Here is a 27,307-nt window from a genome sequence, read left to right on the forward strand (position 1 = left end):
GACCTCCCGCCAGGCTTGCAAGGCTTGCGGATAGCTTTCTGAAGCCTGGAGAGCGAGAGGGGTCGGTGCGCTCTCCTGCATTCGCCCCATAGGACGCACACGCATTTCCCCTTCATTTTTGGAGAGGAAAAAGTGCGTCCTATAGGGCAAAAAATACGGTAATTAGTTTTCTACTGCTAGAGAATTTTGAGTGGGACCCGTAAAACCGCTCCCATGTCATCCATTAAACCCTCATACCAGAGAGATCCCTCCCGTCTTTTCATATATTTTTCCCTTGCTAATAACTTTAAAATAAACAATTTCCTCTCAGGTAAAATGCAGAAAAGAGAGTTTATCAGTTTTTAAAAGTCAATTAGTACCTGTAAATTATCCAGGATGATTCGGAGTAAATGAACTTGCCGTCGAACAGCTCCAGAGAACCTCTCATATGTAGATGCATCATATTCACTCATCTGGATTTCTTTTAGTCTGAAGAAATGAGATGAATATAGAACAAAATGAATAAGAGGCATTTTACAGGACATGCAAGTGCTGCAGTGCAGAATAAAACAGGCCTTCATAGCTTAAGTTCTAAAACAGACATTCTACCACATTAACTGGGATGGTCCAAATGTCAACAGAATTTGAATCTCAGCTAGACTATTTTTATACTGAACTCTCATATCCTGAAATCTGGCTTGTCTTATATCAAGAAGATATAGAAGTGAAATCAGGAAAACTGAAGCATTCAGGTAGCCACTTTGATTTCCTTCACATATATTGGAGGTTTTTAAACAGAACTTGTGATTCCTGTCTTGCAGGGAATTGGACTAGAATTAGGCCGCCATATTTTGAAGAGCAAAAATGGGGACAAATCTGCTGACTTCTACTTTTAACTATGAATTGCTATGATGACTCTATCCATGACGTGTCCTGGAAAAAGAGGGCCTGTGGCAACCTTAGCAGGGCCCCTTCCAACTCTCTACAGTTCTATGACTCTGTCTCACGGCTCATCCAGACTTCCCCTTGTCATGCCACTTTCTCCCGAGGAAACCCAATCTTTAGCTCCCCATCAGAGCATTTCAGTAACAATGCGCCCACATGCTCCCAATGCGATCACGTGTGTGACGAGCAGGTTTCAAACTAAATAGAACAATATCTTTCAAGTACAGTGGTGCCTCGCAAGACGAAATTAATCCGTTCCGCGAGTCTCTTTATCTTGTGGTTTTTTCATCGTGTGAAGCACAACTATTAGCGGCTTAGCGGCTATTAGCGGCTTAGCAGCTATTAACGGCTTTAAGAAAAAGGAAACAAACTCGCAAGAACTCGCAAGACGTTTCGTCTTGCGAAGCAAGCCCATAGGGAAATTCGTCTTGTGGAACGACTCAAAAAACGGAAAACTCTTTCGTCTAGCGAGTTTTTCATCTTGCGAGGCATTCGTCTTGTGGGGCACCACTGTAATGGAACAGTCAAGACAATTGGTATAAATTATACGTAACTGCAAACAACTTCCTGGGGGAATCAAGAAACAAATCAAGTGGAGAAGGAAGGTAAAGGAGCAAATAATTTACTGAGCAACTGCCTGTGCCTTCTTATGCATGCTCATGTTTTTACAAGAGCTGAATGAATCCCTCCCATGCATAGCTGTCAACTTACAGATTTGAAAATAAGGGACCAGCAACCTCAAAAATAAGGGATCAGCAGCCAAAATAAGGGATTTTAGTCAACCAGCAGCCAAACGAAGCCTCAAGCGGTGGTTCCCACAGCGCAGCAACCTGGCAAAGGGGATGCAGCAAGGAAAACCACCGTCACCTCTCTGCTGGGAAGCGCTGAGCAAAGGCGAGTCCCTAGGCAACGCGGCTGATTTGATCGGCACAAGGCATGCAAGCTCCACCCCCCAGTCGTTCTTAGACTCCTTATTGGGTGAGCAACGCAGCCAAGCAACACAGTTGGAGCTTCCCTCCTCCCTGGCCGGCAGGGAGGGAGGGAGAGGAGCTGCTTCCTTTGAAACCAGGGAAATTTAAGGGACATCATCAATAAGGGACAGCAGCGGGACACGGTGCTGGGATAAGGGACTTTCCCGCCAAATAAGGGACGGTTGACAGCTATGCTCCCATGTATTAGCAGCATTTTTATTAGGACTGCAGCCTGGGGAGTGGGGGGAGAGTCAACTACCCCTGCTCCCTACATGGTACAGTCCTGATTGGTGCTCCTCTTGTTGCTGCTTAAATGACAAAGATCAGGCATGTTAAATGCACACACATGCATTATCTGCTGGGGCCCTTGATGGAGAATGTGTCTAGTAGGCACAAGGGATTTCACTTTATAAACCCAATGCTTCTTTCAAAGTGTCCACTGCATGAAGAGAAATCCATTACAAAGTGAATATTAACCTCTGTTTAAAAGCCTTTTCTCCCATCTCCCTGGCGGCTTTCTTCACCTCTTCAGGCACAGCATCTTTCTCTGCTTGAGACACCTGGTAGACCTTGTGGCCAGCATCCAGTCGGTACGGACCGCCTTTGCCGCCCAGCCCAGCCGTGTCTCTTCCACCTAGAAAAGATGCAGAAACGGCGCTCTTGATTTTGGATGGAGGAGAATCCAATGGCTTGTCAAACGTCTCACGTTGGTGACACACTTTTTAGACATCGTGCATCATTGCGCGACACAGTCATACAGTTTTCCTAGCAAACCGAAGGTTGTGTTGTGTTGTGATACACAGTTTGGAAAGCTCTGCCCTAGAGAATGAGCAGATCAGTACACTGTCATTTCAAGCGAATTGTTTAGAACTGCATGCTACATATGCAACAGAGCTTGGGACACCCTAACCACTTCAGCACGTTTCAGGGATGGCTCTTGAATATCAGGCGCAAACAATGGTTTTGTACCTGTTCCACCAGCCCACATGTTTCCACCAACATGAGGAGTGTTATCTGGATCTATCTTCCCATGCTTAGGAGAGCTGACATCCAAACCGCTTTCTCTCTCGATAGTTATCTGTTGAAGCAAAAACAAAGTTTGCAGGAAAATGATGGTTATAGGATACTCCGCCATGCGCTCTTTATAAGATCTAGGCATAGAACCAGCTTGACCATATTAGTATTCCTTTACCCAAAGGATGGCTGATGTAATGCATCAAATAAAAGGTTTCCTGGGAAGGAAAGAAGATCAGGGCTACATCTGGGGCACTGAAAGAGTGTGAGCAAATCAAAACATATAAAGCATAATAGAAGGGTACCTGTTCAAATGATCAGGGCTCCTTAGAGAAATCAACAAGGGGGCGGAGAGAACGAAAGGAGTTAATTTGAATTTTGTCAAAATGCTCTTTATGCTCCCTTGCTCCCGAGAAGTTAGGGCACAAAATGCGGAAGTGTCTGAGCTTGCTTCTGAGTCTGGATCTTAACTTCTTCCACCATCAAAGGTGCTAAAAACATGAAACTTCCCGTCAAGTCCAGGGACTTTGCCCTAAAGATCAACGTGCTCCTCTCTCCTGGGCAACTCAATTGCATGACCTTGAACCTCACCGCTTCCTTTGATGGTCTCACAGGAATGCCTTCTCTGTTTCTTCCAAAATAGTTTATTATATATATTTTAAAGTTATCTTTTAGATCAGTACTGAAGAAATGTTTGAGGATAATTTCTATATTCATTTCCAATCTTCATTAGAAATCTGATGCTGAACACATTGGATACATTTATCACCATGTGCTCCATCCATGTCCATCAAGAGATTATAGATACCTGCTGTGGGTTAAACCACTGAGCCTAGGACTTGCCAATCAGAAGGTCGGTGGTTCGAATCCCCGTGACGGGGTGAGCTCCCGTTGCTCAGTCCCTGCTCCTGCCAACCTAGCAGTTTGAAAGCACATTAAAGTGCAAGTAGATAAATAGGTACCGCTCCAGCGGAAAGGTAAACGGTGTTTCGGTGCACTGCTCTGGTTTGCCAGAAGCGGCTTAGTCATGCTGGCCACATGACCCGGAAGCTGCACACCAGCTCCCTCAGCCAATAAAGTGAGATGAGCGCCACAACCCCAGAGTCGGTCATGACTGGATCTAAAGGTCAGGGGTTCCTTTCCCTTTCCCTTTAAGCAGTCATTTACCACAGCCTTTACAGAGAACGACTCTAAGGGAAATGCCACTCTATGAACTGTACTGTATATTTATATTTGACCAATGGATGGTGCTGTGGTTCCTCCAGTGATGATGAGAGCAGATAGCCCTGGCAGAGCAATAACACCAGGACCAGGCTGCCAGAAGCCTTTTTTTTCTCATGACCTGTGAAAAGCATTTGATGACTCCAATAGCAGGAGCACGTCAGCAGTTACACAAGGTTCTGTAAACAGAGAGCATCTTGCAAAAAGGGAATATGGGACAGAAAAGATCGCCCAGTGAAAGGAACTTTGCTTCCTGCATCCTGGTTCCATAACCAGCCTACCAGGTGCTGCTGAGGTTTAAGACATATTGTTCAAGATGAGAAACAATTATCATTTTAGAAAAGGCAGAAGATGGAGGCTAAAAGAGGTTGCCTGGATATTGTTGGTATTATGGGCTGTGTGCAGCAATCTGTGGCTCCATGTCTGGATTCTTTACTATATTCTTCTGCGTAGTTAACCTTGCCACCTCCCGCAGACATCTGTGGGGAGCTTTCTCTTCAGATGAGAAGCATTCTGCCTTTTTGTACTTTCAGGCCAGTCTGATACTGTACCCACATCCAAACCTGAAATACGCTGTCTTCAATCCAGGCTTTGAGGGAATCTGGAGCCATAACGGAGGTTGGGACTGGAGCCCTCAGGGCGGCAGGCAAAGATAATAATGGCCTTCTTTAAATTCAGGGCAGAAATCAGGGCTCCTAGTACTGACTGTAAGTTTCCTTCCTAGATTTTTATAGCTGCCCCATAAGAGAAGCTGTCTGCGAGGCTCACAAAATAAAAGGCCAAAAATTAAAACACAGCATAAAACAGTAAGAGCCCTAAACTATTAATAAGACCCCCACAAAATGAAATAAAACACAATTTTAACAGCCAAACCAATCCGGTTTTCAGAGGCTGCTTTTCCGTTCTGTCCTTGAATAATAATAGTAATAATAATAATAATAATAATAATAATAATAATAATAATAATAATAATTTATTTATACCTTGCCCTCCCCGGCCAGAGCTGGGCTCAGTAAAATTACAGTAAAAACATGACGGGGGGGGGGGGGAATTTAAAATACAGGTTAAAAAGCAATTTAAAATGCAGCCTCATTTTAAAAGTAGCCCATAGATCAAAACCATAAGGGGAGGGAAACATAAGGGTCAGACTGAGTCCAAACCAAAGGCCAGGGCCCTAGTCTCTTGTGACAGAGTGTTCCACCAAGTCAGGGCCAATACTGAAAAGGCCCTGACCCTACTTGAGACCAATCTAACCACCTTGTGACTTGGGACCTCCAAAATGTTGCCATTTGTGGACCTTAGGGTCTTCCGCGGGGCATACCAGGAGAGGCGGTCATACAAGGAGAGGATTTTTAGGACTGAGCACACCCAGGCCCAGGTAGCTCAGCCTAAAAGCACAAAATTTAACCCCTGGAGCCCCGGATATGCATCTTACCTGCACAGGCCTGCCATTCTCTTCTCCAATCATGGTTCTCCATTCCTGGAGTGATCTCTGAAGACTTTCCAAGCTGGTTTCCCAGAGCCTGACATTGCCACCCATGTCAACAGTGACCACACCTGCTTCGCCGAGTGCGGCCAACAAGACGTCCGTGTCTGAAATCGCCGAGAGCCACGATGTATAGGGAGTCAGGTTTGTTGGCCTGAAAACCAAGGGAAGCTGGTTTACTGAAAGTGTATTTTAAAACTATGGAGAACGGAAAATGGTGTTGAGCTTTGAACAAAGTTAGGGAAGCCCTACGGATTAAAATATTAGTGCAATGGCTTCTGTTTGTTGTTTGCGGCTGAGACAGATTTAAACATGAAATACCTGGGAATAGGAATATATTTAAGTTTCTTTGTTGTAAGATCCGTAATTTCCAGGTAACCAGCAGCTTGGGGAGGAGTAACATCTGCAAACAGAAGTATTGGAAGGATATTTTATAGTTAACAGCAAACTCTTTTAATAAATCACATTTCCACATCTCTCAAAAACACTTTATAAAGCTTAATTTCAGAAAAAGAAATGAATGCTTATGCCGTGAATGTTGAATTATAAACAAACATGAACAAAACCTGATCAGCCATGACTGACCCATCTTAATCTATCATCTCGTAACAAATACTAAAATGTAAGTACACGTGAAGAGCATTTCAACACAGAACGCTTTGGAAAAGCTGAATGCCAGAGATACAGACTGAGACAAGGATGCCCCAATGGATTTCTTCTTCCAAATTTTTAGAGACTAGCAGAGTTTAAAAGCTGCAAACACGCTTTTTCAGTTGGTACGATAGTTATCTAGCAGCATTAAAGCGGTTAATGCATGAACATACAAGCAGAAGACTTGCACTTGAACCATTTAGACCCAGGTGGGTTGAACATAACTTCTATACTGACCATAGAGGCAGCTCATCGCTCAAGAATATGCACAACCCCTATAGACATGTGCTGTGAACAAGTGGAAAGAACTGATTAGAGAGTTTGGATTTGATATCCCGCCTTTCACTCCCCTTAAGGAGTCTCAAAGCGGCTAACACTCTCCTTTCCCTTCCTTCCCCACAACACTCAGTGAGGTGAGTGGGGCTGAGAGACTTCAGAGAAGTGTGACTGGCCCAAGGTCACCCAGCAGCTGCATGTGGAGGAGCGGGGAATCGAACCCGGTTCACCAGATTACGAGTCCACCGCTCTTAACCACTACACCACACTGGCATTAGTAAGCATTAGCAAGCCCTACCACAAAGCACACTGGAAATCTCTCTGGAAGGCTTCTGCCGCCACTACAGAATAGTTTCACAAGCATAAGGGCAAAAAACTTGCTTTCAAAATAAAATAAAAGACCTTTTCCCCCCCAACCAGGCCTTTGGCTAATTAAACAATCTATGGCCTTTTAAATGCGTTTGTGGGAGAGGGTCATTTTTTGTTCTTGCTGTTATGTTATGCATTTTGTGTTTTCATTTTTATGTTGTAAACCGCCTGTGATAAAGAGTGGTACAGAAACATAATTAATTAATTACAAAGTGAGGTTCTTGTTATGCGCCCAGCATCACATTCTGTGCTTTTACACAGAATCATGAAGTCCTGACTACACTACACAAAAGACTACAAAATTCCATATTTGCCAATTCAGCATTCTGTTGTAGAGCTTGCTGCTTCTCAAAGAAACTCACAGCCCAATTTTATGTATATTTACTAAAAGTAAATCACACTATTTACTTCTAAGAACTGCTAAGTGAAATGTAATTTAGTAATCCCACTTGTGTTACCTTTGGGATAAAGTTCTTTCAAAGGCACATCTCCAGGAGCCAGAACCCTGACCACCTGATTGGCAGCTGCAAGAGTCACACAATTTGGTCGCTTTGCTGCTCCACCTTTGCTGCGCTTTCCATAATACAAGGGATCAGAAGCCAAAAGTTGCCTCTGGCCCAGGACAGAGTCCCTCTTCCAGCTGTAAACCTCATTGGGAGACTGCAGGAAAATCACAAGAGAAGCAGGATAATAGGACTGCACTGCACAACAGAGTATACAATCCTGTAACTGGTCCATAAAATCATCATCATCATCATCATCATCATCATCATATTTTTTATTTAAACCCTGCCCTCCCCAGCCAAGGCCAGGCTCAGAGCGGCTTACAAGCAATAATAAAAACAAGTTGAATGATTACAACTTAAAAACAAATTAAAATACAATATTAAAATATTAAAATGTAGCCTCATCGCAGGAGAAGGAAAAGAAAAAAGAAAGAGAGGGAGGGAATCAAATTGGCTCCAAGCCAAAGGCCAGGTGGAACAACTCTGTCTTACAGGCCCTGCAGAAAGAAATCAGATCCTGCAGGGCCCTGGTCTCATGAGGCAGAGTGTTCCACCAGGCCGGAGCCAGTGCTGAAAAGTCCCTGGCTCTGGTTGAAGCTAATCTAACTTCCTTAGGGCCCGGGACCACTAGGGTGTTGCTATTTATGGACCTTGAGGCTCTCCATGGGGCATACCAGGAGAGGCGGTCCCGTAGGTAAGAGGGTCCTAGGCCGTGAAGGGCTTTAAAGGTCAAAAGCAGCACCTTAAATCTGACCCTGTACTCCACCGGGAGCCAGTGCAGCTTGAAAAGCACTGGGTGAATATACTCCCATGGCAGAGATCCCGTGAGGAGCTTCGCTGCAGCATTCTGCACCCGGTGGAGTTTCTGGGACAGCTTCAAGGGCAGCCCCGCATAGAGCGAATTACAGTAGTCAAGCCTGGAGGTGACAGTCGCATGGATCACTGTGGCCAGGTCGGGGCGGGAAAGGTAAGGGACCAACTGCTTGATGCGGCGAAGGTGGAAGAATGTTGCCTTGGCTGTTGCTGTAACCTCCATGGAAAGGGAGGCGTCAAGGATTACACCCAAACTCTTAACGGAAGGCAATGTGTTAAGGATGAACAATGAGGAAAAGGGAAATATCAACTTAAACATTCACTTCCTTGAACAGGGACTAATGAAGGCTCAACAGGCTTCTGCAATTAAAAGTTCACCAACTATGGCTCCTCCAAGCCACAGGGACACGTGTTGTGATGAAAGGTAAAAGGTAAAGGTAAAGGTAAAGGGACCCCTGACCATTAGGTCCAGTCGTGACCGACTCTGCTGTTGCGGCACTCATTTCGCTTTACTGGCCAAGGGAGCCAGCGTACAGCTTCCGGGTCATGTGGCCAGCATGACTAAGCTGCTTCTGGTGAACCAGAGCAGCGCATGGAAACGCCGTTTACCTTCCCGCCAGAGCGGTACCTATTTATCTACTTGCACTCTGATGTGCTTTCGAACTGCTAGGTTGGCAGGAGCAGGGACTGAGCAACGGGAGCTCACACCGTTGTGGGGATTCGAACCGCCGACCTTCTGATCAGCAAGTCCTAGGCTCTGTTTTTTTAACCCACAGCACCACCCGCGTCCCTACTGTGTGGTGAAATCTACCTATGAAACCTCTTTCAAGGTGTTATAACAGGAACACCTCCTAGATCTTGTTTGGAATGCTGTTGTTAACTAAGCAGATATTTAAATGAAAAATGTATATTACTTTTACTGAAATGTTATATTTAATTTTATCTACAATGCATTGTCTAATTTCTTAGGTATATTTCAGTTAAATCCCGCTGCACGATCCAATAATTAAGAGGTGGCGGCATCTCCTCTCCTATTCTGGGCAACAGACGATGGTAAAGAAAGGTAAGGTAAAGGACCACTGGACGGTTAAGTCCAGTCAAAGGTGACTATGAGGTTGCAATGCTCATTTTGCTTTCAGGCCAAGAGAGCCGGCTTATGTCCACAGACAGTTTTCCGGGTCATGTGGCCAGCATGACTAAACCGCTTCTGGCGCAACAGGACACCATGACAGAAATCAGAGAGCACGGAAACGCTGTTTACCTTCCCACTGCAGTGGTACCTATTTATCTACTCGCACTGGTGTGCTTTAGAACTGCTAGGTTGGCAGAAGATGGGACAGAGCAATGGGAGCTCACTCTGTTATAGGGATTCGAACTGCCGACCTTCCTATCAGCACGCCCAAGAGGCTCTGTGGTTTTTATGGTGGCACCATAAATGCCTCCATTATATGAAGGGCATCAACTGCTACCATGTAGGATCAGAATTTTATCAAGCTTGTCCAGAGCTAATTATCTACCTAGTGTGGCATCCTTGATGCTGACATTTAATTTATTTAAACTAAGTAAAAACGATGCTGTCAGGACTGCCGCTAGGTCCCAGCTCACAGAGGACCAACGCCCAGTGGATATTATATACAAAAGTCTTTATTGAAGTTTAGTTTCCATTTCCAAGCTCTGGGCGCGCAGGCCCACGTCTTAACGCTAGACCGGCTAAGTCCCCTCTGACTCACTGCTCCACCCACACCAGTTTAAGATTCTAGCCCGGCTCCACCTCTTGCGCTGCTCTTTCCTGCGTTGGGTCCTTCTGCCCTCTGGGGTTCCCTCCTTCCTGGACTCCTCTGACGCGGAGCCTCCTGAGTCTTGCCCCTCCCTCCGGCGGGCTTTAGGACCTGGCTCCCTTCCCGGGCTCCCCGCTGTGCCGCGCTCCTGTACATTTGAACTTGGCGCGCGCGCCCAGCCGGTGACTTTCCTTCTGACCGTTTCCCCGCTTCCTGATGTGGGTGTTGCCAAACCTGACTCCTCTCCTCCCTCTGGTGGTGAGGACACTGGTCCCGACTCCTGGGACTCCCCCTCCCCACTGCGCTCTGGTGGAGACGCTGGTCCTGATCTCCAGCTGCTGCTCAGGGACTCCCCGCTGGCCCCTCCCTCTTGAGGTTTCTCCCTTGGAATCTCCCTTGCTCTGGCCACCGGCGCTCCCTTCTGTGAGTCCTCCGATTCGCTAGAGAGGCTTGTGGAATAACTCTGGCCACTGTCACTGCCTGCGCCCCCCTCGTACTCCTCCTCCTCACTCTCCATTTGCTCCCCCTCCTGTGTCTCTCCTTCTGAACCCCTGACAGATGCCTACCATGAGGTGTGGAAATCCAACGATGAGAGAAGCATAATTATGTTCATCGGAGAGCATTCTGTTGGGGGAGCTGATCTTCTGCCCAAGTGCTACACTTAGGTTTTCAGAAGACAACTGGTCACATGAAACTGCCTGTGGCATATGCAGTTCTGAAGTGAGGCAAAAGTGAAGCAAACAAATAACAACAACAACAACAATAATAATAATAACAATAATCATAATAATATATTTCCCTAGCCACTCTGGGCAGCTTCCAACAAAATATTAAAATACAATAGTGCATCAAACAATAAAAGCTTCCCTAAACAGGGCTGCCTTCAGATGTCTTCTAAAAGTCTGGTAGTTGTTTTTCTCTCTGACATTTGGTGGGAGGGCGTTCCACAGGGCGGGTGCCACTACCGAGAAGGCCCTCTGCCTGGTTCCCTGTAACTTGGCTTCTCGCAGCAAGGGAACTGCCAAAAGGCCCTCCACACTGGACCTCAGTGTCTGGGCGGAACGATGGGGACAGAGACGTGCCTTCAGGTATACAGAAACATTTTTATTTAATCCCGAAGAGCAAAAGCTTGTATCCAGCTAAGGGGCCAATCCTACGCCAAGATACGTCAGGGAGAGCAGCTGAGGATGCTGCAGATCTCCAGCTCACCTGGGCTCAGCTGGCATTAAGTTGCCAACCCCAACTCAGCCAAAGCCAGTGTAAACTTGCTCTTCCTGGCTCAGTGACGGAAGAGCGAGCTGAACTGAAACTGGCTGAGTCTGGTGCAAGGGGAGATTCGGGGGACTCAGTCCATTCAGCTGGCAACCCAACTCTTTTAAAGGCTTGTTTTCCCACTCTTTTAAAGGCTTGTTTTCCCTCTGCCACCCTTGGGCAGAGCAACAGGAGATCCCCCACTGCTGAATGGGGGCTTAGATCTAGTATGATTTTACACCAGTTTAATTTACTCCAGCTCGCTTTAAGGCAGCTTCTTTTGCACAAGATTGCTCCCTAAGTCATCCTGAGATAAACTCACTGGAAAAAACCAACAGATTTAAATTAGATATTGCCCACTGATAGTTTGTAGGCTGAGCAGGATTCTCATGGTTCAGCGGCTATTCCCTTAGAGGTGATGAGATGCAGTTTTCATCTGGTGATTGGCAGGAGGCATAGAAAAGTACGGGAATCACATTACACCTCCAGGCATAAGTTTTGTGCTTTTTATTAAGCAATCACAAACCATATTTAGGCAACTTTCTTGTAGCAGACATGCAGGACAGTAGTTGACATTGGCCACCACAAGTTCCTACCAAACGTGTCTGAACTGAACACCTACAGCTGCCTGTTGCACAGCATTCTGTGGAACCAACAGTGAGCCTAAACAGGACAACAGGGAATTTCTGGTCTTATACCACAGTTGTTGTTTTAAACACCAACACCATCTGATGACATGGCTCCCCAAATCAACACAGACTGTGGAAACTTCACACTGGTCTTCAAGCATCTGGCATTGTGTGCCTCCCCATTCTTCTTCCAGACTCTGGGTCCTTGGTTTCCAAATGAGATGCAAAAGCTGCTCTCATCAGAAAAGAGATTTGGGGAGCCATGTCATCAGCTGGTGTTGGTCCACTGTGCTTCATTAAGTCCAGGGTCAACACAGCCATCTACCAGGAGATTTTGGAGCACTTCATGCTTCCTTCCGCAGACAAGCTTTATGGGGGTGCTGACTTCATTTTCCAGCAGGACTTTGGCATCTGCCCACACTGCCAAAAGTACCAAAACCTGGTTCAATGCCCATGGGATTACTGTGCTTGATTGGCCAGCAAACTCGCCTGACCTGAACCCCATAGAGAATCTATGGGGCATTGCCAAGAGAAAGATGAGAGACATGAGACTGAGCAATGCAGAAGAGCTGAAGGCTGCTATTGAAGCTTCCTGGTCTTCCATAACACTTCAGCAGTGCCACAGGCTGAGAGCATCCATTCCAGACCGCATTGAGGCAGAAATTGATGCAAAAGGGGCCCAAACCAAGTACTGAGTACATATGCACGCTTCTACTTCTCAGAGGTCCAATATTGCTCTATTTGCAGTCCTTGTTTTGCTGATTTCATTTAATATTCTAATTTTCTGAGATTGTTAATTTGGGGTTTTCATCAGCTGTATGCCATGATCATCACAATTATAACAAATAAAGGCTTGACATATCTCGCTTTGCATGTCATGAGTCTATCTCATATATTAGTTTCACCTTTTCAGTTGAATTACTGAAATAAATTAACTTTTCCACGATGCTCTAATTTTCCGAGTTTCACCTGTATGGTGGCTCTGCCAGCTTCCATTCGCACTATTGGAAACTAGGTGTGGTTCTCACTGAGACAGTAGGAGGCTAGACTAAAATCTTTCTTCCTGACATGCTAGTCCTGACATGGAGGGAACTGTGAGAAGTAAGTAGGGGCAGTGACCATTTCGCACGGGGGTTCTGTTCTCGGCCCTTGTGTGCATGGGCGAAGCACACCCTCTGCCCGGTTACGCCCTGCCCCACCCTCTTCCAGGTCCAAAAGGACCCTCATTTTGGCAATTGTGTGGCTACTGGACACGCCTCAAATGCTCACCGCCTGTACTGAGGCTCCCAGTTAAAACAGAAGACATAAATGAGTTGCAACTAACTTTTCCTGTTGATTTCAATTAGACTGAATATAAACTTTCTTTGGATGTGAGTCACTACATCTTGTCATCTGAAGTTATAACTCTCCTACTTTGGCATTTGGAAGGGAAACAATTGTAGAAGAGGCCACAATGTTGTTAGCAGTACTGTAATAAGATGAATGATGACTAGGAATTGTCCCGTTAAAGCTTTTAATTCACATAATAAGTGTGACCAGGTGGAAACCCGACTCATGCAGTGCCAAATTGATTTTAAATTCCCCACCTGTTTTTATCCCAGATTCGGTCTCCGTTGGCTCTTCATTCAGTGCGTGTAACTGGCAAATTCCATTCATTTCAGATTCCATATGTGTAGGCTTAGTTAAAAGATATTTTCTGCAAATCAGGTGGAATTGCCCAGTGGTTATTTAACACGGCCTTATTTATCTTTTGTCCATTGCACTGATCAACACCGTCACAATTGTTTGGTTCCTGCGCCCCCAATCTCTCTCCCCCACCCTCAAATTATCTTTAGGACTTATTCTCAGGTTAACAGTGACGTAGCTACCACTTCAAAATGACTCCTTCCTTCCAGTATAATACCAGCAACATCTTTATGCAGGGAATTAAGGGAGACAGGCTGATGACATGGCTTCTTCTTCCCACATAAGTTGATGATGTTCATGAGGTGCCGTGGCTGTGATGGGCAGGAAAGGGGCAGTCCCACCTCCCTGGGCACAGTAAGAATGTTCCCCACTCTTAAATTTAGGGAGATCACAGAGGTAATCTTTTTGTGTTGACTGCCGATAGTTTTGATCCTTGTAGGCAACATTACAAATAATATTCCATTTGCTTTACCAATCTTAAGATTCATATGTAAACGTAAAGGGACCTCTGACCATTAGGTCCAGTTGTGGCCGACTCTTGGGGTTGCGGCGCTCATCTCGCTTTATTGGCCGAGGGAGCTGGTGTACAGCTTCCGGGTCATGTGGCCAGCATGACTAGGCCGCTTCTGGCGAACCAGAGCAGTGCACGGAAACACTGTTTACCTTCCCGCTGGAGCGGTACCTATTTATCTACTTGCACTTTGACGTGCTTTCGAACTGCTAGGGTGGCAGGAGCAGGGACCAAGCAACGGGAGCTCACCCCTTCGTGGGGATTCGAACTGCCGACCTTCTGATCGGCAAGTCCTAGGCTCTGTGGTTTAACCCACAGCGCCACCCGCATCCCTCTTAAGATTCATACCCTACATTAAGTGCTTGAAAACCTCGTGGATTTCAATGGGTTGGAGCAGAGCAAGTTTTTAACTCATTAGCATGAACACTAAGCCAAACCATGGCTTAGCAAGAACAAGCAGGTCCCTGGAGTGAAAATCCCAGCTGCTTTGCTCCTTTTGGACCTGCTGCCGCCATGCAACCCAAAGCTAAGCCGTAGTTTGGTTGACTGTCATGTGTGAAACCAGGTTTGTGATTTGTCTCCCCCAAGCAAACCACAAATGGTAAATCAAGAACAAAGCTTTGTTACAGTGGTGCCTCGCAAGACGAAATTAATCTGTTCCATGAGGCTCTTCGTATAGCGGTTTTTTCGTCTTGCGAAGCAAGCCCATTGACAGCTTAGCGGATTAGCGCTATTAGCGGTTTAGCGGCTTTTAGCGGATCTGCTGATAAGCGGCTTAGGGCTTAGGAAAAGGGGGGGGGGAAACCCCCGCAGGAACTCGCAAGACATTTTCGTCTTGCAAAGCAAGCCCATAGGGAAATTCGTTTTGCGAAGCGCCTCCAAAACAGAAAACCCTTTCGTCTAGTGGGTTTTCCATCTTGCGAGGCGTTCGTCTTGTGGGGCACCACTGTATATAGTTTATAGGGAGAGAGACAAACCACAATTCCAGGCTGTAAGCCAAGCACTAAGCCAAGCCACGGACAGCAGCAGCATAGCCAAGGGAAGAGTCAAGTGGCAGCAAATTTTCACCCCAGATACCCCCAGGATTACCGGCTAAGCCAAAGTTTGGCTTAGCGTTACATAAAAACCACACCAGTATTATTGGCTGGATCATGCCAAAAAACTTGCTAAAGCAGAAGCAGGGGTTACAAAAAATGGAGATTCCCAAGTTATGGAGAAATATTTTCATGCAAATATTTAGCCATGGATAGGGCATGGATATGTCTACGTTTCTGGGTGGAACATACAGGCATATCTGTAGCATGTTTATCTTACTGGTTTGTTTTGCTCTCGACCAGGAGCCAGTGGTCTTCAGCCGCTAAAAAGACAGAGGAGAGTTTGATAGGCAGCGTGATGGTGTGAGCGTGGCCTTCCAGGACATCTAAAACAGTAAGGTGACTCCTGGAAAATAAAGGGGTAAGAAAGACAAAATTAGACTGAGGACAAACACAGGAGAGGGGCCTGGTTTTTTTGCCGTGAGGGGAGGGAATAGGAAACAGGAATTCTTTCTCACCCTTCTTCTTTATAGAACACCAGCCAGTTTTTGTGCGAAAACTCCCTGCACATTTTGTGACTCTTCTAAGAAAAAAAAATAAATTACAAAATTACCCAATTCAAACTCACAAAATTCATCACAACTTCAGTTGTAAAAGTGTTGTCTGCCTGCTTACAGGAGGAAAACAAACAAACAGTAAATGAATATTTGGCCTCTATCTATATGAATGAAAAGTGCTTCAGATCAGGCTTTTACTTCCATAGAGACCTTGTTTGGCAAAAAATATAGTACTATATTCCAAAAGCCAGCAGGGTGCACTCTACTGATATATAAATGCTTATAACCACAGATTCCCTGGTTTATTTGACGTAAACTGGATTGAGACTGGAACAAAAGAGATTTATCATGCAAAGCTGTCAGCCCATCTAGGACAGAAGACTTTACCCTACTCTCAAAGAATTTAGCCCGAGATATTTCTAGTTCTTTTGAACTGAGATCCTGGCTACTGAACAAGAAGCCCTTTCACATGCAAACTATACTGCATCATGACTACATAGCTCCTCCAAAGCCCATTTCCTATATCTGACTGTAAGGGAAATTTAATTAAAAATACATGCATACAAATTCCTGAAGAGTAGCTATGTTAGTGCCTGCAAGCAAAAACAGTTGTTCTGTAGTACCATAAAAAAAACAAAATTAAAGAAATGCACACGGGCATGAGGTTTCAAAGTGAAGAGCTTCCTTTATGTGTTGCTGTTCATAAAGGCTAGACAGAAAAAAATTGATAACTAGGCTTGGGGGAGACCGAAGCTTCTCATTTCGCACAAAGCATAGTTGGCTATTGCGATGCCTTACCTCAGGGGTAGGCAACCTAAGGGGCAGGATGCGGCCCAATCGCCTTCTCAATCCAGCCCGCGGACAGTCCGGGAATCAGCGTGTTTTTACATGAGAAGAATGTGTCCTCTTATTTAAAATACATCTCTGGTTATTTGTGGGGCCTGCCTGGTGTTTTTACGTGAGCAGAATATGTGCTTTTATTTAAAATGCATCTCTGGGTTATTTGTGGGGCTTGCCTGGTGTTTTTACGTGAGCAGAATGTGTGCTTTTATTTAAAATGCATCTCTGGGTTATTTGTGGGGCTTGCCTGGTGTTTTTATGTGAGTAGAATATGTGCTTTTATTTAAGATGCATCTCTGGGTTATTTGCGGGGCATAGGAATTCATTCATTATTTTTTTTCAAATTATTGTCTGGCCCCCCACATGGTCTGAGGGACGGTGGACCGGCCCATGGCTGAAAACGGTTCCTGACCCCTGCCTTACCTGCTCTTCCTTGTTCCCCCACCAGGATGACCTTTTAGGACTCTCTTTCACATCTGGCGACAGTAAAAGTCGGCGTATGGATCCAGTGTTCATGTCCACTAATAGAATAACATTGCTCTGCAAAAAGAAAGTAAAAAAATTACATTCTCTTCCAGCATATGCCATTTTCATGGCATCATTGATTCCTTTCACTGAAAAGATTGACACTGAAGACATTTTAGAATTTTGAGTAGATTTCTCTTTGTTGGAAACCACTACCTAAGCTTCTTTCTTTCTTTCTTTCTTTCTTTCTTTCTTTCTTTCTTTCTAAAGAGGTCCCTCAACAGCATTTTGTCAAAGTTCACTGTTAGGTTGAAATACATGACTTATAAGAGAAATATATGGTTGGTCTGTTGTGTCAAACTGGTCTCAATATCCCAAACCATGTAATGTCATATGAATGGGAGAGCACCAAAGAAATAATCACAGATTAATTCCAAGATCTGCTACAGATCACTTCTTTGGTTATTTTGTTGAAGGAAGCTGGAGCAAGTGAAAGTGTTCAAGCAACCTGGACTAAGATGAGGCACAATCTAGGAGCATAAAATTCATGCAGGTCTATTTGGAAATAAGTGTGGTGAGACAGCTCCCCTTATCTTTTAGGATATGGCACTAAGGTAAAGCACTTCATTTCTTTCTTTTAAAAAATTCAGCTACCTATTCAAGACCGGGACAACTGGAGTCTCCATGCCATATTGCTATAACTTCACCCTAAAAAACAGGCAAGCATCAGTTTGGCAGAAATGTAAAATATGTAAATTATGTAAATGTGAATTATGCCTTGTTGTTATTGATGTGGTGAATTTGTATCTGGGCAATAACACTTCAGGTAGCAAAAGGGAACGCATTTGCCTGAATGTTCCTTCACACAAAAGAATTCCTAACACAGAAAACTTGGTATCAGGGATAAAGATTCTAGCAGAGAACCCCTTGTTGTTGTTGTTGTTGTTTAGTCGTTTAGTCGTGTCCGACTCTTCATGATCCCATGGACCAAAGCATGCCAGGCACTCCTGTCTTCCACTGCCTCCCGCAGTTTGGTCAGACTCATGTTTGTAGCTTCGAGAACACTATCCAACCATCTCCTCCTCTGCCGTCCCCTTCTCCTTGTGCCCTCAATCTTTCCCAACATCAGGGTCTTTCCCAGGGAGTCTTCTCTTCTCATGAGGTAGCCAAAGTATTGGAGCTTCAGCTTCAGGATCTGTCCTTCCAGTGAACACTCAGGGCTGATTTCCTTCAGAATGGATAAGTTTGATCTTCTTGCAGTCCATGGGACTCTCAAGAGTCTCCTCCAGCACCAGAATTCAAAAGCATCAATCCTTTGGCGATCAGCCTTCTTTATGGTCCAGCTCTCACTTCCATACATCACTACTGGGAAAACCGTAGCTTTTACTATACAGACCTTTGTCGGCAAGGTGATGTCTCTGCTTTTTAAGATGCTGTCTAGGTTTGTCATTGCTTTTCTCCCAAGGAGCAGGCGTCTTTTAATTTCGTGACTGCTGTCACCATCTGCAGTGATCATGGAGCCCAAGAAAGTAAAATCTCTCGCTGCCTCCAATTCTTCCCCTTCTATTTGCCAGGAGGTGATGGAACCAGTGGCCATGATCTTAGTTTTTTTGATGTTGAGCTTCAGACCATATTTTCCATATAAGAACCCCTTACATGTAACAAATCTCCACTCATACATTCCGGATCGTAGTTATATTCAGCAAATCAACATCTCTTCTTAAAAAAGAAAGGTTTTAACTTCAACCCAGTAAGATATTGCCAAGCACTTGGCATTATACCCTATGTAAATCCAAGAAAGCGTTTGCAATGCTCACAGCCCCTATATATACAAAAGTACATGAAGGAGAAGATTAAAAAGGCCTTCTTGATGAGTCTCGAATGCGCATTAGCACAATACAACTAAATAAAGGGTTAAGATTTTCCAGCCATTGCAAGGCAGTTGTGTTCTTTCACTTAGCGGTGGGCTCAGGAGGTCGGCTGGCACCATAACAAGGCCCCTTTCCCAACCCTCGCAGACGTTAATGGCTCCCATCTGTAACAGGGACTGGTGGTGTGTTGGTTTGCGTATAAAAATAGAAATTTGCATCACTGGTGAATACTTCCAGTTACAGCTTTGGCAATTCTTCAAGTGGGCTGGGAAGATATGCTGTGCTTGTGCACAGTTTCGGTTATGTTTATTCTTTACTGGGAGAAAAGAAACCTTTGGGTGACCTCATGTCCCCAGTGCCTTGAATTCCAAATACTCAACAGATGTAACAGCCATTATTTTGAGGCGCCGCTCTTTTATTTTTAGCCACTGCAAAGCTTCCCTTTCCTTGTTGCAGTTTGTTCCTTCGCCAGGGCTTTCCTCCCTTGGAAGAACTTAGTTCAAATAAGGGTGTAATTGCGACTAAGGGAAAGGGAAGCTGATGTTAGAGTTCTTCTAGATGGGAGGAGGGGAGTTTAAAAATGCAGGGCAGGAAGAAAGGATAGAGAAGAAAATATTTGAACAGGACTTATTTCCTTATTGCTTTGCCATCCCTCCTTTCCTGCAGGCAAATATTTCCTCCAAAGCCATACCCAGTTTCCCCCTTTTCATGCCCCCCAAGAACAAGAAAGTACTCAATATTTTTGTTTTGTGCATGTGTGTAGCTGTACGTTTGCTTGAAAGAGCTTTGGAGGCCTTCATTAATTTCCTTTTCTCTTCACTTTCTGCTGGAGCTCTTGAGACTGTTTCAGACAGTACAAGCGCATTGCAAGAGCAATAAAAGCAAACAACATTTATTTATTTATTGTGCTTAATGATGAGCCCCAGCTTTCATCTGCTTTCTTGTACAAAGTCTGCAAAAGGAAATTGGGATTTAAACTGGACTCTGAATGGTGGCGGTGGCGGCGGCACACTGCTTTTAGCCTGCAGAACAATTATCTGGATTTCTCTGTGCCATTAAGGTCCTGGGACATGAATAAAGGCATTTTTCCCCAATGCACCAGTTAAATGAAATATCCAGAATGCATTTATATTGTTAGAGAAGACTGTAAAGGATAGGAAGAGCAGCAGGAAGCAAACAGATGATTTGGTTCGGGAATTATGCGAGTGCGAAGTTGCCATCAAACGCAGCAGCAACACCTCTCTTTTCATTTTCAGTGTTTAGCAATGCAAAATTGGAGAGACTATGTCACCATAAATTCTGCTCTGCCTAATAAGTGGAGCGAGAACAGAGAAACTTGCAAATGGTGACACTGTCGCTCCATACTTTTGCATGAATAACCAGAAGGCGTAACCGGCTGTACTTTTGAAAAAATAAGGTATACTATCTGTTGTATCAAATTGTAGATTTCAACGGAAGTCTCGTAAAGTTCAACAAAAAAAGCAGAAGACCCAGTGGATCAGTTCATTCTCTAGTCAGTTCATGCATAAGGTCCATACATGTATAAGTATCTATTCTACCTGTCTGTTCAAAGAGTCCAATAATCCACATGAAGGGTTGTTACCACTACTATGCTGTAAGATCCACTATCCTGTAATATTACATATGAGCCTGTTCTACTGATGAAACCAAGGATGGCGAAACAAGGCTAATATTCCAGAAAGCCTTGTCTTAGACTCTGTGAAAGGATTCTGTGGAGCTGTATTGTTTTTAACACTTGATTGGGAGCCACCCAGTGTGGCTTGGATGGGTGGGGTATAAATAAATTATTATTATTATTATTTCTTCAATGCATGGCAAAAAGATATTTCTAAATATAATTAGCAAGGGGGAAAAACCTAGAATAAAATATAAAATACTGATAGATGCAAAAGAGAGAGGAGGTTTCTCCCTGCCTGATATGAGATTATACTATGAAGCATCTTGTCTTTGTTGTTTGAAGGAATGGATGACATTGGAGAATTCACATATTTTAGACTTAGAATGTCATGAGAATATTTTCAGTTGGCATGCTTATTTATGGTATGAAAAGGTGAAAGTACATAAAGGATTTACAAATCCTATAACTGGGGAAAATTTGTATAGAGAAAGGAATAAATACAAAAACCTATTACAGGCAAAACCAGCACTTAGGCTGTCACCATAGGAAGCCATAGCGGTAAAGAAAAAGAATATGATGGAAGGTTGGACAACTTATAGAAATTTATTTTAAAAATAGTGAGGAGAGTATCAATTAGAATAATTTAAGGAATTATCAGGAAAATTAACAACATGGATACAATATCCTCATTTGAATTAAGTACTTAAGAAAGGGACTGGGGAACAAACATCACAACTGGAGAGAGATCTGTTGGAACTTAATGTAAAAGTGCTGTCTAAAATGTGTAATATACTGTTGGAATAGAAGACAAAGCTTGCAACAAGTATGTACGGTAGTGCCATAGAATTATCCCTCTCTTGCAGATGTGGGTGTGGAGGCAAAGTGGCATGTCTAAAGGACCCCCAATTAGTTTTTGGACAGAAAATCCCCGGTGCAAATCTTGTCTCCAATTCATAATGCTGTATCTTAACTCCCATACTACACCAGCTCTCATGTGGTACAAGGAGCCAAGTTTACGGAGGACTGCAAGTGAGCAAGAAGGTGTGTCACAAGCCCAGCTCCTACGCAGTCAGGAAACGTTTGGCGAAAACAACAAAAGGCAGTGCCCTACACCAGGGGAACATTTGTCCTCCAGAATCCCAACCAAGATGAACTGGATGAGAATTATTTTTGATCTCAAAACTAGACAGACGTTAGAGCTTGAGAAATATGAGGGATCTCTCTTCCTGGTGCTAACATATTAACCCCAGAAATGGAAATCATGTTGGCTTTTTTTACCTGCTCTTCGTGTAGAACTACTTGACCTTTGAGAGGGTTACCCAGAGGTGCCAATGTCACAAACGGTTGCCACATTCCACCAACGGTCCTTGGGAAGATGTCATACAAGTCTATAATGCATCCATTCTTACTGGCCGGATCCATGACATATAAGGACACAGGATTGCATGTAGCCACATAAAGGGTGTCTTCTGTTTCCAAGAGCGGGAATAAGATTCAGATTACATGAAAGCAAACATATGAACAGATTGCTTATAGGCACAGACATTGTTTGCATAAATATATATTGATATACGGAATGAGTCTATACAGAATATAGCAGGTTATTAATAATCCTATATGTATTCACATATATATATATATATTCACATTTTATACAAAGGTAAAGGGACCCCTGACCATTAGGTCCAGTCGCAGACAACACTGGGGTTGTGGTGCTCATCTCGCTTTACTGGCTGAGGAAGCTGGCGTACAGCTTCCAGGTCATGTGGCCAGCATGACTAAGCCGCTTCTGGCGAACCAGAGCAGCGCACGGAAACGCCGTTTACCTTCCCACCGGAAGGTTTCTAGAGCAGAGGGAATAAAAAAAGGTGGCATACAAACTAATTGATATTAATTATGTTCTAGATAATTAGAATTATTAGATAATTAGATAATTCAAGGGGCTGCCCTTGAAGCTGTCCCAGAAACTCCAGCGGGTGCAGAATGCCGCGGCGAGACTCCTTACGGGGTCCTCACCGCGGGATCACATTCACCCAGTACTTTTCCAGCTGCACTGGCTCCCGGTGGAGTACAGGGTCAGATTGAAGGTGTTGGTTTTGACCTTTAAAGCCCTTTACAGCCTAGGACCCTCATACCTACAGGACCACCTCTCCCGGTATGCCCCATGGAGAGCCTCAAGGTCCAAAAATAGCAACACCCTAGTGGTCCCGGACCCTAAGGAAGTTAGATTACCTTCAACCAGAGGCAGGGCCTTTTCAACACTGGCTCCGGCCTGGTGGAACTCTCTGCCTCATGAGACCAGGGCCCTGCAGGTTCTGATTTCTTTCTGCAGGGCCTGTAAGACAGAGTTGTTCTGCCTGGCCTTTGGCTTGGAGCCATTTTAATTCCCTCCCCCTCTTTCTTTTTCCTTTTTCCTTTCTCCTCCTGTGATGAGGCTGCATTTTAATATTTTAATGTTTCAATATTTTAATGTTGTATTTTAATCTTGCTTTTAAGTTGTATTCATTCAACTTGTTTTTATTATTGGTTGTTAGCCACCCTGAGCCTGGCCTTGGCTGGGGAGGGTGGGGTATAGATTATTATTATTATTATTATTATTATTATTATTATTATTATTGATATCTACACATTCATACAGTTTCTCTTCATCACTAAATAAACAGAAAATAAAAATCATACTCTACCTTGCGCCACAGCAACATCGCACACTAAATTAACTTCATTCAAAGGCAGCGACCAAAAGGCACGTTCTTCTGTAAAGCTCAGGGATCTGGCTTCGTGTCTTTCCAGCGGGAATGCCTGCACATTTAAGTACATTGGACCCTAAAAGAAATATAATTTATATTTTGAATTAGACACATATGCGGGCACCAAAATCTTTTAAATGCTTAGGGCCTCTAAGGGTCTTAATCCAGCCCTGGAATTGGCAGACTACAAATTGGGAATACTTGAAAAAATTCTGTATGACTTTAAAATCCTGGAAAATAGGGTATGCTTACAGTCAACATTAAGATTTATTTTTTTTAAATCTCACCTTTATATCTATGTGATGTGTTTCAGTTGGGCACAAAAGTTTCTGCTGTGCATTACCCAGCTGGCTGGCTTTCCAGTACCCTGTTAATTTTGCACTTGGCAATGGCAACCTGCCCAACAAAGAAACTATTATTAACTTGTTGTTTTTTAGATAGATAGAGAGATAGATAGAGAGATAGATAGAGAGATAGAGAGATAGAGAGATAGAGAGATAGATAGATAGATAGATAGATAGATAGATAGATAGATAGATAGCTGGTAGTTTTCAAACATTTACAGATAACAACAACAAAGAGAACAGAGGAACAAAACCAAACCAAAATGAATGTAAGAGGAAAAATGCAAGTTATTGGCACCTGAAGTGCCATGAATGCTAACCCACCCATAACATTCTCTTTTTAGATGGCACCTCATCTAAAAATACATTTCTGAGCTGAAAAGTTTCCTTGTTAACCTGCCACAGAATCAGCAGTCTTAAGATCTCCCAGTCTTCAGTGGGAGGAATCCCACTGAAAATTATGCTCTGTGAGGGAAAGACTTGGAAACCCAAATGGCCTGTGCAGTATAAGCTGCGTCCCAACATATCCAGAAACACTTTGGCTGAACGGAGGCCACAGGTTTGAATGCAACAACTGACAAAGGAAGAAGGAAATACATTTCTAGAAAATACAAACATTCTGCCAAATAAGAGTTTAAATAGGAGGCCAAGTTGGGTTCTTTTTTTGTGTGGGGTAGGAGAGATAGATAGGGAGCTGACAAGATCAAGGATAGACTAGAAAAAAATAATGGGAATAGTCCTCTATGCCAGGGCTGCCATATGTTTTGAAATTCTGCCAAATACATCGGAATTTCCCAGAGATAGCTGGGATCTGCACATCAAAAATGGCGTCTGGGTGGAATTTTCGAAAAAGCAGCACGAATGTCCAGGAAAACCCGGTGTATGGCAGCCCATATCGGAAGTGTTGATTTTTTTTTTTGGTATTTTCCTTTTTAAAAAAAGGTTTTAAAAAGGACGCTTTTTGGGGGAGATTTTGCAAAAAATTGAAATATGGCAACCCTATCGTATACAACTCAGCCCATTTTCATTAACTGCCATGACTGATGAAGCATTGCCATTGTCTCCCTCAGAAGAAGGTCTCCCCGCATTTCCTGCCTGTCACAGAATGCGGTCAGGGCGTAGAATCGGAGCAGACGAGGACACACATTATCTTAACACATTAGTTAAGACAATGCTTGTTAAACCTGCCAGACTTCCAACATTATGACTGTTAAAGGTCAAGGACCCCTGACAGTTATGTCCAGTCGCGAACGACTCTGGGGTTGTGGCGCTCATCTCGCTTTACTACTAAAACATCTAACAGTGCAAACTTGACTCTGAGGGCAAGTGTTCCTTTTCAAACAAGTTTTCTGAGGAAGGGGAGGGAGACAGTGGGCTTGCTTCATAGCCCAAAGATCACCAAGATACCAAGGCGATACTTAGATGGCACAGTGCCGAAGATGATGTCAACCGCCCCTTTCATATTGTCATTTCATAGGGAGGCCAGCGCTTTGACAGAATCGTTCAGGAACACATAAGTTTCTGAGGGGAGGCCCTTCAAACAGGCCCACTCCCCTTACTGGCAGGAATTGCCACTACCAAAACAAAGTTCACCAGACCAGGTAATGGTCCAAAAATAACAAGGGACTGCACTGTATTCCCTCATTTTCAAACCATCCCTCACATTACTCAAGGGTGTGCCCTGCCTAATCTGTTGGTCCAACAGCCACTTGAGACATTCCCATGGTTGTCATGGAGGACATGAAACTTCAAGCCAGCCCAATGGCAGCCTCCACAGGGACAATGGAGTCATGCAGGACAACTGTCCCAGGGTCCTCTAACACCACGCCAGGGACCACCTTGTCCAGCTCAATTTCATTACAAATTCATTATTCTCAGACTTCTGGGGAGGCATCATGGCTGGTTAGCCGTCTCTATTGAGGCTCTATCCTCAAAGATAATTAAGTGGTGATTAACGATAGCTACTGTCTCGTATTATCTCTGAGGAACAGATATAACAGGGATTCTCTTCCAAATGTTCTGGAAGGATTGCTCCCGCCATGGGACCAAGAAATCTTCAAGGAACCCAAACGGTTGAATTTTGCTATAACACCACTTAATAGCCCTAGAGGTCAGCCCCTAGGGCAAAGATAATCAAAAGCTCCTTTCCTCAATTATTTCTGAAACTCCTATAAATTACTACTATGGCTATCTCTCTGCTGGTTGAAATGTTCATTTGAAATACAACCCAATAGCTGGCTTAAGAGGAGATGCCATTAAGGGGCTGTAAACAAATAAATCAAAAAGCATGCCCTTATTCTACATACCAAAGAAAGTTTTTCAAACAGCTAAGAGATTCTCCAACTTTGAGAAATTTTCATCTTATTTTGTTCTAGTCTTAATCCTGTTTTACTGGTGAATGTGTTGCTTTGTATTGTGAAACTACATGGCTGCTCCCTGTGACAATGCAATGTTAGAAATGCAACTTCCTGCAATTTCCAGATAAGAAAGGACTGTGTGAATTTCTGAGAAAGCACTCAGGCTGGTGAAAATGCTGAAAAATACTGCATTGACTGTCGCAGTTGTGCAACAATTATTAAATGAGCAATTCAAGGAAATAAGAGTAGAGTTGCATAAAATGTTAAATGTTAATTGGGCAACGTTGTGGCTGGATAATATATATACAGCCTTTGGAAAAAAAATACTGCTGGAGATTTGCCAGACCAGGAGAATGAAATGATATAGTTGAAGGTAAGGGATGATGAAAGTGAGAGGACCTCCACACAGGTGCCTGGAGGAATGAAGCAGCCAAGCTATGATGCTGGAGAAGGGGAAGGGGTCCATGGATGGAGAGACTAAGAAATATCCTGAGCTGGCAGAGATGAGTTGAGAACGAAAGGATTCTGTGTACAATTTGGAATAAATCTCGAGGGGAAAGCTACTTACTCTTGTAACACGTTTGAGAAAAGAATGGAAAAGGAGGAAATGGAAACTCTCTCTCTCTCTCTCTATATATATATATATTAAAGGACTGAAAACAGTGGCCATCAGGAAATGGGACTGGAAGATATGGATTCGGATGTGAATTAATGATTATACAATAAGTAAATAGCTATCTATTATTGTCTTAACAAATAACCATAGTGAATAAACCCTTGAGGAATAAAAAACAAGGACTGAATGTTTCTTAATATTGGAGATCCAGTTGTGATGTCGGACTGGAGGAAGACTACTGCTGAGTTTTATATATAATAGCATAATAACAATCGGGGAACCTTTATTGGACTTCTTATCTGGAAGGAAAAATGAATGAACTTGAGATGCCCAGACTGAAGGCTGGAAAAACATCACTTAGCAGAGGGCGGAACAGCTGGATAGTACCCTGGAGTAAATATTTTGACTATTCTGAAGAACTCTTGTATATATAACTGGCAAATGGGTAGCTGGAAGTCCATTTCCCTTTTCTTCTGGAAGAAGTGTCGCCACTGGAATTCATTGCTCCAAACCATGCTGATCTGGGCTCAGGCCAGCATAACATACCCCAGCTTCGACCCTAACCATATTCTGTGCCGGAACTGTACATATGAAGCTCACAATGGAAAGAGAGGTAGTTCCCAAATGCTTTAACAAGATTTTTGCACCCATATAGTCTCTCAGAGATCCAGATAACGGTCTCAACCGTAAGCCAACATTCACTTTTGCTTTAGTATTTCCTTGCCCTCAGTAATCCTTGCCCCAACATGCC

General features: G+C 43.8%; 1 protein-coding gene across 3 annotated transcripts in view; it reads right to left on the bottom strand.

Moving 5' to 3' along the window:
* The window catches only part of VWA8 (von Willebrand factor A domain containing 8), a 96,649-nt gene that overhangs the window by 14,892 nt on the left and 54,450 nt on the right, over window positions 1-27,307 (bottom strand). For 2 of the 3 annotated variants that reach the window (XM_083748365.1, XM_083748364.1), the window contains exons 27-40: window positions 23,527-23,635; window positions 23,177-23,315; window positions 21,771-21,961; window positions 16,941-17,057; window positions 15,639-15,703; window positions 15,401-15,526; window positions 13,476-13,585; window positions 10,576-10,724; window positions 7,371-7,572; window positions 5,938-6,019; window positions 5,566-5,770; window positions 2,865-2,973; window positions 2,373-2,529; window positions 360-468 (exon numbers count right to left, since the gene is read on the bottom strand). In XM_083748365.1, the coding sequence (XP_083604491.1) occupies window positions 360-468; window positions 2,373-2,529; window positions 2,865-2,973; window positions 5,566-5,770; window positions 5,938-6,019; window positions 7,371-7,572; window positions 10,576-10,724; window positions 13,476-13,585; window positions 15,401-15,526; window positions 15,639-15,703; window positions 16,941-17,057; window positions 21,771-21,961; window positions 23,177-23,315; window positions 23,527-23,635 (1,870 nt within the window). Of the gene's footprint in view, window positions 1-157; window positions 469-2,372; window positions 2,530-2,864; window positions 2,974-5,565; window positions 5,771-5,937; window positions 6,020-7,370; window positions 7,573-10,575; window positions 10,725-13,475; window positions 13,586-15,400; window positions 15,527-15,638; window positions 15,704-16,940; window positions 17,058-21,770; window positions 21,962-23,176; window positions 23,316-23,526; window positions 23,636-27,307 lie in introns of all 3 variants that reach the window. The other variant, XR_014566649.1, reaches the window with a different exon arrangement.

This window comes from Podarcis gaigeae (genome assembly GCF_964106915.1).
Source record: "Podarcis gaigeae genome assembly, chromosome: 7".
In the NCBI taxonomy this organism is placed as follows: domain Eukaryota; kingdom Metazoa; phylum Chordata; class Lepidosauria; order Squamata; family Lacertidae; genus Podarcis; species Podarcis gaigeae.